General features: G+C 54.7%; 1 protein-coding gene across 1 annotated transcript in view; it reads left to right on the top strand.

The window, feature by feature from the left end:
• The first annotated feature begins 3,088 nt into the window (after positions 1-3,088).
• MMP9 (matrix metallopeptidase 9) overlaps positions 3,089-14,339 on the top strand; it is an 11,907-nt gene continuing 656 nt past the window's right edge. Inside the window, exons 1-12 of the mRNA XM_075571796.1 lie at positions 3,089-3,306; positions 5,181-5,413; positions 5,746-5,894; positions 6,158-6,286; positions 7,553-7,726; positions 9,263-9,436; positions 10,243-10,416; positions 10,848-11,003; positions 11,993-12,224; positions 12,551-12,690; positions 13,579-13,729; positions 14,297-14,339. The exon at positions 14,297-14,339 is cut by the window's right edge and continues 61 nt beyond it. Of these exons, the coding sequence (XP_075427911.1) occupies positions 3,166-3,306; positions 5,181-5,413; positions 5,746-5,894; positions 6,158-6,286; positions 7,553-7,726; positions 9,263-9,436; positions 10,243-10,416; positions 10,848-11,003; positions 11,993-12,224; positions 12,551-12,690; positions 13,579-13,729; positions 14,297-14,339 (1,896 nt within the window). The 5' untranslated portion in view covers positions 3,089-3,165. The remainder of the gene's footprint in view (positions 3,307-5,180; positions 5,414-5,745; positions 5,895-6,157; positions 6,287-7,552; positions 7,727-9,262; positions 9,437-10,242; positions 10,417-10,847; positions 11,004-11,992; positions 12,225-12,550; positions 12,691-13,578; positions 13,730-14,296) is intronic.

Here is a 14,339-nt window from a genome sequence, read left to right as displayed (position 1 = left end):
AGTGAGCACCCCCCCACTTCCCTCACCCCCTCCGTGAGTGCACCTCACTTACCTCACCCCCTCAGTGAGTGCACCCCACTTCCCTCACCCTCCAGTGAGTTCACCCCCACTTCCCTCACTCCCCCAGTGAGTGCACCCCCACTTCCCTCACCCCCCAGTGAGTTCACCCCCTCTTCCCTCACCCACCCAGTGAGTGCACAGCCAGTTTCCTCATCCCCCCCAGTGAGCGCACCTCCACTTCCCTCACCCCCAAGTGAGCACCCCCCCACTTTTCTGAGTGCACCCCCACTTCCCTCACCCCTTCAGTGAGTGCACCCCACTTCCCTCACCCCCTCAATGAGTGCACCCCACTTCCCTCACCTCCTCAGTGAGTGCACCGCACTTCCCTCACCCCCTCAGTGAGTGCACCCCACTTCCCTCACCCCCTCAGTGAGTGCACCCCCACTTCCCTCACCCCCCAGTGAGCCCACCCCCACTTCCCTCACCCCTTCAGTGAGCACCCCCCACTTCCCTCACCCCCTCAGTGAGTGCACCTCACTTACCTCACCCCCTCAGTGAGTGCACCCCACTTCACTCACCCTCCAGTGAGTTCACCCCCACTTCCCTCACTCCCCCAGTGAGTGCACCTCCACTTCCCTCACCCCCCAGTGAGTTCACCCCCTCTTCCCTCACCCACCCAGTGAGTGCACACCCAGTTTCCTTATCCCCCCAGTGAGTGCACCCCCACTTCCCTCACCCCTTCAGTGAGTGCACCCCACTTCCCTCACCCCCTCAATAAGTGCACCCCACTTCCCTCACCTCCTCAGTGAGTGCACCGCACTTCCCTCACCCCCTCAGTGAGTGCACCCCACTTCCCTCACCCCCTCAGTGAGTGCACCCCCACTTCCCTCACCCCCCAGTGAGCCCACCCCCACTTCCCTCACCCCTTCAGTGAGCACCCCCCCACTTCCCTCACCCCCTCAGTGAGTGCACCCCACTTCCCTCACCCTCCAGTGAGTTCACCCCCACTTCCCTCACTCCCCCAGTGAGTGCACCCCCACTTCCCTCACCCCCCAGTGAGTTCACCCCCTCTTCCCTCACCCCCCCAGTGAGTGCACACCCAGTTTCCTCATCCCCCCAGTGAGTGCACTCCCACTTCCCTCACACCCCCAGTGAGCGCACCTCCACTTCCCTGACACCTTCAGTGAGTGCACACTCACTTCCCTCACCCCCTCAGTGAATGCACCCCCACTTCCCTCACCCCTCAGTGAGCACACCCTCTTTTCTCACCGCTCAGTGAGTGCACCCCACTTCCCTCACCCCCCAGTGAGCGTACCCCCACTTCCCTCACCCCCCAGTGAGCGCATCCCACTTCCCTCACCCCCCAGTGAGTGCACCCCACTTCCCTCACCCTCCAGTGAGTGAACCCCCACTTCCCTCACCCCCCCAGTGAGTGCACCCCCACTTTTCTCACCCCCAGTGAGCACACCCTCTCTTTTCTCACCATCTCAGTTAGCCCACCCCCACTTCCCTCACCCCTTCAGTGAGCACCCCCCCACTTCCCTCACCCCCTCAGTGAGTGCACCCCACTTCCCTCACCCCCCAGTGAGCATACCCCCACTTCCTTCACCCTCCAGTGAGTGAACCCCCACTTCCCTCACCCCCCCAGTGAGTGCACCCCCACTTTCCTCACCCCCAGTGAGCACACCCTCTCTTTTCTCACCAGCTCAGTGAGTGCACCCCCACTTCCCTCACCCCTTCAGTGAGCACCCCCCCACTTCCCTCACCCCCCAGTGAGCATACCCCCACTTCCCTCACCCTCCAGTGAGTGCACCCCCACTTCCCTCACCCCCCAGTGAGCATACCCCCACTTCCCACACCCCCCAGTGAGCGCACCCCACTTCCCTAACCCCCAGTGAGTGCACCCCACTTCCCTCACCCTCCAGTGAGTGAACCCCCACTTCCCTCACCCCCCAGTGAGTGCAACACCACTTCCCTCACCCCCCAGTGAGTGCACCCCACTTCCCTCACCCTCCAGTGAGTGAACCTCCACTTCCCTCACCCCCCCAGTGAGTGCACCCCCACTTTCCTCACCCCCAGTGAGCACACCCTCTCTTTTCTCACCAGCTCAGTGAGCCCACCCCCACTTCCCTCACCCCTTCAGTGAGCGCACCCCAACTTCCCTCACTATGTATAGTGTGTATGTATGGTACTGTATGTGCAGTGTGTATGTACAGTATCTGCAGTGTGTATGTACAGTAGGTGTAGTATGTGCAGTGTGTATGTACAGTATCTGCAGTGTGTATGTACAGTATGCGTAGTGTGTGTACAGTTTATGATGTGTACATGTTGTTTTGTGTATGGTTTAGTGTGTGTATATGTTGTGTGTGTGTATGTATATGTACAGTGTGTATAAATTGTGCCTGTTTGGTGCTGGTGTGTGTACGTATGGTGTATATGTTCAGGGTGTATATGCTGTATATGGTGTGTGTGTGTGTGTATTTGTACGGTTTGTATACATTCTGTATGTATGGTGTATATGTTAATTGTGTATATGTTGTGTATATACGGTGTGTATTGTTTGTGTACAGTGTATGTCTGTTGTGTATTTACAGTATGTTTATGTGTGGTGTGTGTATCCTAGGTGTGTGTATGTTTGTTGTGTATGCAAGGTGCGTGTATATATGTGTATGTGTGTTGCGTATGTATGGTGCATGTATGTATGTTGTGTGTGCTAGGTGTGTGTATGTATCTTGTGTATGTACGATGCGTGTATGTATGTTGTGTATGTACGATGTGTATGTACTGTATGTTGCGTGTGTATGTTACAGTGTGTATGGTATGCACACATATGTTGTGTGGTGTATGTATTGTGTATTTACATTGTGTGTATACAGAGTGTATGTTGTGTTGTTGTAAGGCAGGATGTGACCTCATTTTGTTGACACAACAATGATGCAATGTCTATAGATTTTATTTTTAATCTGTGTGACATCCCCCACCCACCCCCCATTGTATGACACACATTGCCCCCACCTCACACACGGTGTGTTACAATCCTGTGGTCTGAGGTTGGGGGTGAATCAGCCACCAGGGCATATATAGGAGAGACAGAGGTGTGAGAGAGAGAGAGGGGACGGAAAGGCAGAGATATAGAGACGGAGAGACCTCCCTTCAGGTGTTACCATGAGAGCTTTGACAGTATTGGTCCTAGTGGTCACTCTGTGTGTTGGGGGTCACTCTGCCCCAACACCCCGCAGGGCTCCTTTGCCCATCATATTCCCAGGGGACATCAGGAGCGACATGAGTGACCTACAGCTTGCTGAGGTGAGACAGGCACGGCGCCATGTGAACCCTGACCTCTCTGTGTCCCTGACCTCCCCATGCCCTGACCTCCCCATGCCCTGTGTGCCCCTGACCTCCACATGCCCTGTGTGCCCCTGACCTCCACATGCCCTGTGTGCCCCTGACCTCCACATGCCCTGTGTGCCCCTGACCTCCTCATGCCCTGTGTGCCCCTGACTTCCCTGTGCCCTGTGTGCCCCTGACCTTCTTGTGCCCTATGTGCCCTTGACCTCCCTGTACCCCTGACCTCCCCATGCCCTATGTGCCCCTGACCTCCCCATGCGCTGTGTGCCCCTGACCTCACCATGCCCTGTGTGCCCCTGACCTCCCGTGCTCTGTGTTCCCCTAACCTCCCCATGCCCTATGTGCCCCTGACCTCCCCATGCCCTATGTGCCTCTGACCTCCCTGTGCTATGTGTGCCCCTGAACTCCCTGTGCCCTGTGTGCCCATGACCTCCCATGCCCTATGTGCCCCTGACCTCCCCATGCCCTATGTGCCCCTGACCTCCCTGTGCTCTGTGTGCCCCTGACCTCCCTGTGCTCTGTGTGCCCCTGACCTCCCCGTGCCCTGTGTGCCCATGACCTCCACATGCCCTGTGTTCCACTGACCTCCTCATGCCCTATGTGCCCCTGACCTCCCCATGCCCTATGTGCCCCTGACCGCCCCATGCCCTGTGTGCCCCTGACCTCCCCGTGCTCTGTGTTTCCCTGACCTCCCCATGCCCTATGTGCCCCTGACTTCCCTGTGCCCTGTGTGCCCCTAACCTCCCCATGCCCTATGTGCCCCTGACCTCCCCATGCCCTGTGTGCCCTTGACCTCACCATGCCCTGTGTGCCCCTGACCTCCCCGTGCTGTGTGTTCCCCTGACTTCCCTGTGCCCTGTGTGCCCCTAACCTCCCCATGCCCTATGTGCCCCTGACCTCCCCATGCCCTGTGTGCCCCTGGCCTCCTCATGCCCTGTGTGCCCCTGACCTCCCTCTGCTCTGTGTTCCCCTGACTTCCCTGTGCCCTATGTGCCCCTAACCTCCCCATGCCCTATGTGCCCCTGACCTCCCCATGCCCTGTGTGCCCCTGACCTCACCATGCCCTGTGTGCCCCATACCTCCTCATGCCCCGTGTGCCCCTGACTTCCCTGTGTGCCCCTAACCTCCCCATGCCCTATGTGCCCCTGACCTCCCCATGCCCTATGTGCCCCTGACCTCCCCATGCCCTGTGTGCCCCTGACCTCCCTGTGCCCCTGACTTCCCTGTGCTCTGTGTGCCCCTAACCTCCCTGTGCTCTGTGTGCCCCTGACCTCCCCGTGCCCTGTGTTCCCCTGACCTCCCCGTGCCCTATGTGCCCCTGACCTCCCCATGCCCTGTGTGCCCCTGACCTCCCCGTGCCCTATGTGCCCCTGACCTTCCCATGTCCTGTGTGCCCCTGACCTCCCTGTGACCCTGACTTCCCTGTGCCCTGTGTGCCCCTGACCTCCCCGTGCCCTGTGTGCCCTGTGTGCCCCTGACCTTCTTGTGCCCTGTGTGCCCCTGACCTCCCTGTACCCCTAACCTCCTCATGCCCTGTGTGCCCCTAACCTCCCCGTGCCCTGTGTTCCCCTGACCTCCCCGTGCCCTGTGTTCCCCTGACCTCCTCATGCCGTGTACCCCTGACCTCCCCATGCCCTGTGTGCCCCTGACCTCCTCATGCCCTATGTGTCCCTGACCTCCTCATGCCCTGTCTGCCCCTGACCTCCCCGTGCCCTGTGTTCCCCTGACCTCCCCGTGCCCTGTGTGCCCCTGACATCCCCATGCCGTGTGCCCCTGTGTCACCATCCCATGTCTCCATGTCACATGTCCACATGTCCCCATGTCACTCCCAGAGGTACCTGCAGAGGTTTGGCTATCTGCCCCTGGAGCAGGGCAAGGAGGAACACGTGTCCCTGCGCAAAGCGCTGACCCGAATGCAGGAGCGGCTGGGACTGAACAAGACCGGGGAGCTGGATGCAGAGACCCTGGAGACCATGAAGAGCCCTCGCTGTGGGGTTCCAGACTTGGGCAACTTCAACACATTCGAGGGCAATTTAAAGTGGGATCACAATGACATCACTTACCGGTGAGGACACCTTTTAACCTCCGGATTTGTGTAGGACCTCCCCATGTATGTGAGACCCCCCTCTGACGTGTCTGAGACCTCCCCATTATTTGTGTACGACCCAACCAACGTGTGACTCCCCCAACATGTGTTACGAGACCCCCCATAACTGTTACTCTCCCCCAATGTATGCGAGATTGTCTCATATATGTGAGACCCCATCGATGTATGTGAGACCGCCCCCCTTGTGTATCCTAATATATGGGACCCCCATTGAATGACCACTCCCCCACCATAGCAGCTCCCTCATTGCACCTCAGGGCTCCCACTGACCCTCCTCTCTTCCCGCTCAGCATCCTAAACTACTCCCCTGATTTGGACTCAGCTGTGACAGATGAAGCTTTCTCTCGCGCCTTCGGTGTGTGGAGCGCGGTGTCACCTCTCACCTTTACACGTCTATACAGTGGGGACGCTGACATCATGATACTGTTCGGATCTGAAGGTGAGCGCAAGAGCCCGTCCCTAATGGGTTATTAGTCACAGTCACACAGTCATTTCAGATTGCGGCGTCATGACGTGGTGACGTCACACTTTGATTTCACGGGTTATGATCAAATGGTATGACGTTTGATGGCACACTTTGTAGCTCTGTGATGTCACACAATATCATGCTCTCTGTAATGTCAGTGACGTCACACTATCACAATGTGATGTCACACACCCTGTGATGTCACATATTGATGTCACCGCCCCTCTTTTTTGTAGATCACGGGGACCCATACCCATTTGATGGGAAAGACGGGCTCCTGGCTCATGCGTACCCGCCCGGCCCGGGGGTACAGGGGGACGCTCACTTTGATGACGACGAGTTCTGGACACTTGGAACTGGAGTGGGTGAGAACTGGGGCCAGTACAGAATATATTTGGGAGCTGTTTGTAGAGCAATTTCATATCCAGTTCTCTATGTAATGTATTCTCAGGTGTAAATGTGCCAGCAGTAGCAGCCTCTCTCCTGCAGAGCTTCTCTCCCTCCTCCCACTCAGTCCCCTCTCTCATCTCACCTCCTCTCTTTCACTCCACCCTCCTTCCACTCACTCCGCCTCTCCTCCCACTCACTTCCACTTCTCTCCTCCTTTCTCACTCCTCACTCCCCCCACTTACTCACTCCCTCCTCCCTCCCCCCTCTGTCCTCTCACTCCTCCCCTCTCCTCTAACTCCCCCTCTCTCTCACTGCCCCTTCTCCCCTATCTCTCATTCCCCCCTCTCTCTCTCCTCTCACTCCCCTCTCTTTCTCTCTCCCTTCTCTTTCTCTTTTCACTCACTCATTCCACCTTCCCCCTCTCTTACTCCCCCCTTTCTCTATCCCCCCTCTCTCCTCTCACCCCACTCTCTGTCCCTTCCTCAGCTCTCTCCTCTCTCTCTCTCTCTTCCTTGCCCTTCTCCCCTCTCTATCTCATTCCCCCCTCTCTCCTCTCTTACTCCCCACTCTCTCCTCTCACCCACTCGCTGTCCCTTTCTCAGCTCTGCTCCCTCCCCCGCTCTCCTCTCTCTCTCCCCCCTCTTTCCTCTCTCACCCCACTCTCTGTCCCTTCCTCAGCTCTGTCCTCTCTCTTACACCCTCCCCTCTCTGCCCATTCTCTCTCTCATTCCCCACTCTCCTCCCACTCTCTGTCCCTTCCTCAGCTCTCTCCTCTCTTTCTTCCTTGCCATTCCCCTCTCTCTGCTCTCTTACTCCCCACTCTCGCCTCTCTCACCCCACTCTCTGTCCCTTCCTCAGCTCTGTCCTCTCTCTCACTCCCTCCCCCCTCTGTCTCCTCTCTCTCTCACCCCCTCTCTCTCATTCCCCCCTCTATCCTCACTCCCCTCTCTCCTCCCACTCTGTCCCTTCCTCAGCTCTGTCCTCTCTCTCACTCCCTCCCCCCTCTGTCTCCTCTCTCTCTCACCCCCTCTCTCTCATTCCCCCCTCTATCCTCTCTCCCCTCTCTCCTCCCACTCTCTGTCCCTTCCTCAGCTCTCTCCTCTCCCTCTCTCTTCCTTGCCATTCCCCTCTCCCTCCTCTCTTAGTCCCCCCTCTCTCCTCTCTCCCCCCACTCTCTGTCCCTTCCTCAGCTCTGTCCTCTCTCTCACCCCCTCTCTCTCTCCCCTCTCCTCCTTCCTCAGTGGTGAAGTCGCACTTTGGTAATGGGGAAGGGGCTCTGTGTCACTTCCCCTTCGTGTTTGAGGGCCGCTCTTACTCCTCCTGTACCACTGACGGGCGCTCCGATGGGCTCCTGTGGTGCAGCACGACCTCCGACTATGAGCGTGACCGCAAGTTCGGGTTCTGCCCCAGCGAACGTGAGTACCCGAGTAACACAGAGGTGTGTGTACCTTTTGGAGTACCCTAGTAACCTAGGTTGTGTAACTTTAGAGTACCTGAGTACTCTGGGTGTATATACACAGAGTACCTCCCAAACCTCCTTCTTCCACTCTTGACTCTCTCACCTGTTAGAGTTGGAAGTTTCTCAGCTGCTTCCTCTTCTACCTCCACCACTTGTCCTCTCTATCCTATTCCCTCACAACTTATCAGGCCTCTGGCTCCTATCCTAGTCCCCGCTTTCACCCATATTGGCAACTCCTCCCTTTCCAGTGGGGTAACTACCACCCGGAATGCCCGTGCACGCCCCTGGGGCCCCAAGGAGGGGGGGTGGGGGAAGGGCCTTATGATGAACCCCCCGCCCCTCCCCATGCGGCTACAGAGGCCCCCGCGCTCTTCCCCACAGTAAGGAAACTGATTGCCGGCAGGGAGAGAGCAGGGCCTCATGGTGACGTCACGTGGCCACGTTGCTATGGCACCGCACCGACACGTGACGCAGCGACGTCAGGACGTTTCTTGGGGGACAATTATGGCGTTGTTATGCCCCTGTCTCTGTCTTCGCTTCCTTTAGGCTGCGGCCAGGGTGGAGCGAAACGTGCGAGCACGCTCCCAACCTGGCCTTAGGCATGCCGTTGTCACGCCGATTCTCAAAAGCAGCACCCTTGATACCAGGTGGTACTAACCACTGCCCCGTATCCGTCCTGCCGTTTACCTCCTCACTGCTAGAACACCTTGTCTTCTCCCGTATGATCAACTTCCTAAATTCCCGTACCCTCCCCGGACCCTCTGAAATCTGACGTTCGTACAGCTCACTCAACTGAGACTGTGCGCACTTAACCAGCCGATGGTCTCCAGGAAGCCAAATCCCAAGGTCACTTCCCCCTGACCATTCTACGTGGGACTCTCTGCTTCTTTCAATACATTCTCTTCAATACATTCAATACACTCTCTTCTCATTCATGTTCTGGATTTCCTCTGGTTTCCTCATGCCGCTCCCACTGCTCCTTTTCTGTCTGTGCTCCTCACATCTTCGTCCCCCGTTCATCTGTCTGTTGGCAGGCCCATGGGCTCGGTTCTGGGACCTCTCCGTTTCTCTCTCCGACAACACTATCACTTGACATCTCTACACCGATGGTACACGGATATATCTATCTATCCATCCTTAACCTCACTCCTGCAATCCAGTTCCAAGTCTCTGATTGCATTTTGGCCATGTCTTGCTGGATGGTGCTCTGCTCCGTCAAACCTTATATGTCAGAAAACTGAGCCCCTCATATTTCCACCTAAATCTGGCCCTGTATCCCCCTTTCCCATCACAGGATATGGAACTACCATCCATCATGTTACCAAAGCATGTTGCCTTGGTGTGACATTTGACTCCCCGCCACCTCTCCTCCCTTCACATTCATGGCTATGGCTAAAATCTCACACCTCTGCCTTCTCACACACGTGTCCCAGCTCACACCTCTCTGCCTTCTTACACGCGTGTCCCAGCTCACACCTCTCTGCCTTCTCAGTGCTCTTCACGTACGGAGGTAACGGGGATGGGAGTCCTTGCGTCTTCCCGTTCATCTTCAGTGGAGATTCTTATGATGGCTGCACCAAGACTGGGCGATCCGATGGGTATCGCTGGTGCAGTACCACCGCCAACTATGACCAGGACCGCAAGTACGGCTTCTGCCCTAACCGAGGTAACTGCCCCACCTGCCACTGGGAACACGGAGGGGATTTAGTGTCACATGGAACATGGGGGGATTAATGTCACATGACATCCCATGGGGGCTTATTGTCATATGGGAACACTGGGGGATTTGTGTCACATGACATCACATGGGGGGATTAGTGTCACATGACATCACAGGGGGGATTAGTGTCACATGACATCACATGGGGGCTTATTGTCATATGGGAACACGGGGGGATTTGTGTCACATGGGAACACGGGGGGATTAGTGTCACATGACATCACATGGGGGATTAGTGTCACATGACATCAGATGGGAGATTAGTGTCACATGACATCACATGGGGGGATTAGTGTCACATGACATCACAGGGGGAGATTAGCGTTGCAGGACATCACAAGGGTGGCACTAGCATCAAATTACATCACAGGAGGAGATTAGCGTCGCATGACATCACAGGAGGAGATTAGCGTCACATGACATCACAGGGGGGATTAGCGTCACATGACATCACATGGGTGGGATTAGTGTCACATGACATCACGGGGGAATTAGCGTTGCATGACATCACAGGGGGAGATTAGCGTCGCATGACATCACAAGGGGAGATTCGCGTTGCAAGACATCACATGGGTGGGATTAGTGTCACATGACATCACAGGGGGGATTAGCGTCACATGGGATCACATGGGGGGGATTAGTGTCACTTGGGATCACGGTGGGAGATTAGTGCCACATGACTTGATGGGGAGAATGGCATTATTCCACGTGTCACATGCGTGGCAGTGCTAAATGACCCCCTTTTCTTGCAGACACTGCTGTGATCGGTGGGAACTCGCAGGGAGACCCCTGTGCCTTTCCATTCACATTCCTGGGGAAGATGTATCAAGCGTGCACCAGTGACGGCCGGGGGGACAGGAAGCTGTGGTGCGCTACCACCTCCAACTATGACCAAGACAGACAATGGGGCTTCTGCCCAGATCAAGGTGGATATACCCCCCTCCCCACTACCTACCCCAGGGGTAATTGTCACAGAACTTGCCATCCCATGACTCCTACGGACCAAGTCCAATATTGCTGTGATAAAGTGCAAGGGACAGCTCGTCGCCATCATTATTGTAGGCCAAAATCCCTCTGAAAAATACAAGGGAACAAAATGTGTGTGTTTGACACTGTGTGTGAGATGCTGTGTGTTAGTGTGTGTGTGTCTGTGTTTGATGTTGTCTATCTGTGTGTGTCTATGTGTCCCATGTGACACTGTGTTTTCCCTGTATGATGTAGCATGGTGGGGACACCCATTTTTCATGGACCCCCAGGCGAACACTTGACCGGGAGACTGTGAGAAGGGGGTAAATCAGGGTGTCATAACACAGAGGAACTGAGGGATCTAACAGGTCTATGTGTCCACGGGTCACAGGGTACAGCCTGTTCCTGGTCGCAGCCCACGAGTTCGGCCACGCTGTGGGCCTGGAGCACAGTGATATCCGCGACGCTCTCATGTTCCCAATGTACAGCTACATTAGCGACTTCGAGCTTCACCAAGACGACGTCCAAGGGATCCAGTTTCTGTATGGTACGTGGGTCAGAGGTCACCAGAGTAAACACGTGCAGTATCTGTACGGTACAGGGGTTAGGGGTCATCACCAGAGTAAAACACATGCAATATCAGTACTGTCAGGGAGTCAGGGGTCATCGTAACCAGAGTGTAACGGGTAATGATTGAGTGCTCAATGTCAGGCAGTAGCTGCAAAGGCAAACAAGATCCTATCTTGCATTAAGCGGGGAATTGATGGAAGGGAAGTAAACATAATGATGCCCCTCTATAAAGCACTAGGAAGACCACACCTTGAATATGGAGTACAAGACATTATGGAACTAGGGAGAGTGCAGAGAAGAGCCACCAAATTAATAAAGGGGATGGATAATCTGATTTATGAGCAGTGGCTAGCTAAATTAGATTGATTTACATTGGAAAAGAGGCGTCTAAGAGGGGATATGATAACTATATACAAATATATTTGGGGACAGTACATGGTGCTTGCAAAATAACTATTCATCCCAAGCACAGTACAAAGGACTCGGGGGCATCCCTTAAGGTTGGAGGAAAGGAGATTTCTCCAGCAACAAAGGAAAGGGTTCTTTACAGTAAGGGCAGTTACAATGTGGGATTCATTACCAATGGAGACTGTGATGGCAGATACAATAGATATGTTCAAAAAAAAGGTTGGACATCATTTTAGAAAGGAAAGGTACTGTATACAGGAATATACCTAATACTGTAAGTAAACATGGGAAGGATGTTGATTCAGGGAGATATCTGATTGCCAATTCTTGGAGTTATGAAGGAATTTATTTTTCCCCTTATGACATGTAATTGGATGATGTGTCACTGGGGTTTTTTGTTTGCCTTCTTCTGGATCAATATACTGTAAATACAAATATAGGACACGTTTAGCATAGGTTGAACTCGATGGACATATGTCTTTTTCAACCTCATCTACTATAAAATAATGCCCCAATGTGGGCGTGGCAGGGAGTGTGACCTGTTGTCTTCTCTCCCAGGTACTGGTCCTGATGCCACGAAGATCCCCAGCACTACAAAACCTACCACCTCCACTATCCCAGGAACTCGTCCTGGTCCCACGAAAACCCCCAGAACCACAACATCTACCACCTCCACTCCTAGGGTGACCACGACCTCCCCTTCCGTGGACCCTCCCCAGGATGCCTGCAGAGTGCGGATATTTGATGCCATCGCGGAACTGCAAGGGGCACTTCACCTTTTCAAGGACGGGTAAGGCACGGGGGACTGGGGAGATGAGGGGAAAGAGAGGGGTGGAAGAGGGGAAATGGGGAAATGTGGTGAGGGTGAAGAGGCGACCATCCCAGGCTTTGACACCTTACCCCCCCAGAGCTGTGACACCTCCCCCCCCAAAGCTGGGACCTCTCCCCAAAGCTGTGACACATCTCCCCCAGCCTGTGACACCCCACCAAAGCTGTGACCTCTCCCCCCACCCCCAAAAGCTGACACCTCCCCCAAAAGCTGTTACGCCCCCTCCCCAAAGTTGTGACACCAGCCTATGACACTTCCCAGTCTGTGATGCCTCCTCTGTGTCATAGGTTATACTGGACAGTGTCTGCCAGTGGTCAGGGGACTCTGCAGTCTCCCCTCCGTATTTCGGACACGTGGCCGGCTCTGCCTCCTAACATTGACACAGCGTTTCAGGACCCCACCAGCAAGAAAATCTTCTTCTTCTCAGGTGAGGACCCTTCCACCTCCACCGTGGAATGTACTGTAGGAGTGTGATGAACTACTTTGGTGTTGGAGTGTGATGTACTAGTATGGTGTAGCATGGGGTGAAGTAGTGTGATGTATGAGCTTGGCTTAGCAGAGTGATCTACTTGTGTGGTGTAGCAGAGTGGTATAGTAGTGCTGTGTAGCAGAGTGATGTACTTGTGTGGTGTAGCAGAGTGGTATAGTAGTGCTGTGTAGCAGAGTGATGTACTTGTGTGGTGTAGTAGAGTGGTATAGTAGTGCTGTGTAGCAGAGTGATGTACTTGTGTGGTGTAGCAGAGTGGTATAGTAGTGCTATGTAGCAGAGTGATGTACTTGTGTGTTGTAGCAGAGTGGTATAGTAGTGCTGTGTAGCAGAGTGATCTACTTGTGTGTTGTAGCAGAGTGGTATAGTAGTGCTGTGTAGCAGAGTCATGTACTTGTGTGGTGTAGTAGAGTGGTATAGTAGTGCTGTGTAGCAGAGTGATGTATGAGTTTGGTGTAGCAGAGTGGTATAGTAGTGCTGTGTAGCAGAGTGATGTATGAGTTTGGTGTAGCAGGGTGGTATAGTAGTGCTGTGTAGCAGAGTGATGTACTTGTGTGGTGTAGTAGAGTGGTATAGTAGTGCTGTGTAGCAGAGTGATGTATGAGTTTGGTGTAGCAGAGTGGTATAGTAGTGCTGTGTAGCAGAGTGATGTATGAGTTTGGTGTAGCAGAGTGATGTATGAGTTTGGTGTAGCAGAGTGGTATAGTAGTGCTGTGTAGCAGAGTCATGTACTCGTGTGGTGTAGCAGAGTGGCATAGTAGTGCTATGTAGCAGAGTCATGTACTCGTGTGGTGCAGCAGCGTCGTGTAACAGAGTGTCTTCCCACAGGGCGCAGGGTCTGGCAGTACACGGGTAGTAGTGTGTTGGGCCCTCGCAGCATTGAAAAGTTGGGTCTGGAAAAAGATGTGCAGAGCATTATGGGAGCATTGCCACGTGGGAACGGGAAGGTGCTGCTGTTCAGCGGGGAGAGATACTGGAGGTGAGGAGAGAACCACATGTGGAGGGTGGGTAGAATACAGAGGCGGACAACCGATAGGGGAGAGACCATCAAGGGGGGGGGGGGAACAAGAGGGGTGGAGGGACCACCAATGGGGAACAGGGAAACCAGAGGGGAGGGGATGAGAGACCACCAAGGAGAGATGGGGAAACCAAAAGGGAGGAGAGACCACCAAGGAGGGATGGGGAAACCAGAGGGGAGGAGAGACCACCAAGGGGGATGGGGAAACCAAAGGGAGGAGAGACCACCAAGGGGGATGGGGAAACCAGAGGGGAGGGGAGACCACCAAGGGGGGACTGGGAAACTGGAGGGGAGGAGACACAACTAAGTGGGACTGGGAAACTGGAGGGGAGGAGAGACGACCAAGGAGAGATGGGGAAAACAGAGGGGAAGCCATGGAAGCAAGGAGCAAAAACTAGAGGGAGGCTTAGGCCATGGGAGAGAGACCATGGAATGAAGGCCATGGTCAAGAAGATTTGTAGGTGTCTCCAGTAATGATGGGTGTCCCCCGAGGGTGACTCAGTGTGCAATATCCCCTCTCTCCCACAGGTTGGATGTGAAGGCTCAGGTTGTGGATAATGGTTACCCACGG

The sequence above is a fragment of the Ascaphus truei genome, chromosome 15 (assembly GCF_040206685.1).
Source record: "Ascaphus truei isolate aAscTru1 chromosome 15, aAscTru1.hap1, whole genome shotgun sequence".
Lineage (NCBI taxonomy): Eukaryota > Metazoa > Chordata > Amphibia > Anura > Ascaphidae > Ascaphus > Ascaphus truei.
This window is presented reverse-complemented; position numbering and strand designations above follow the sequence as displayed.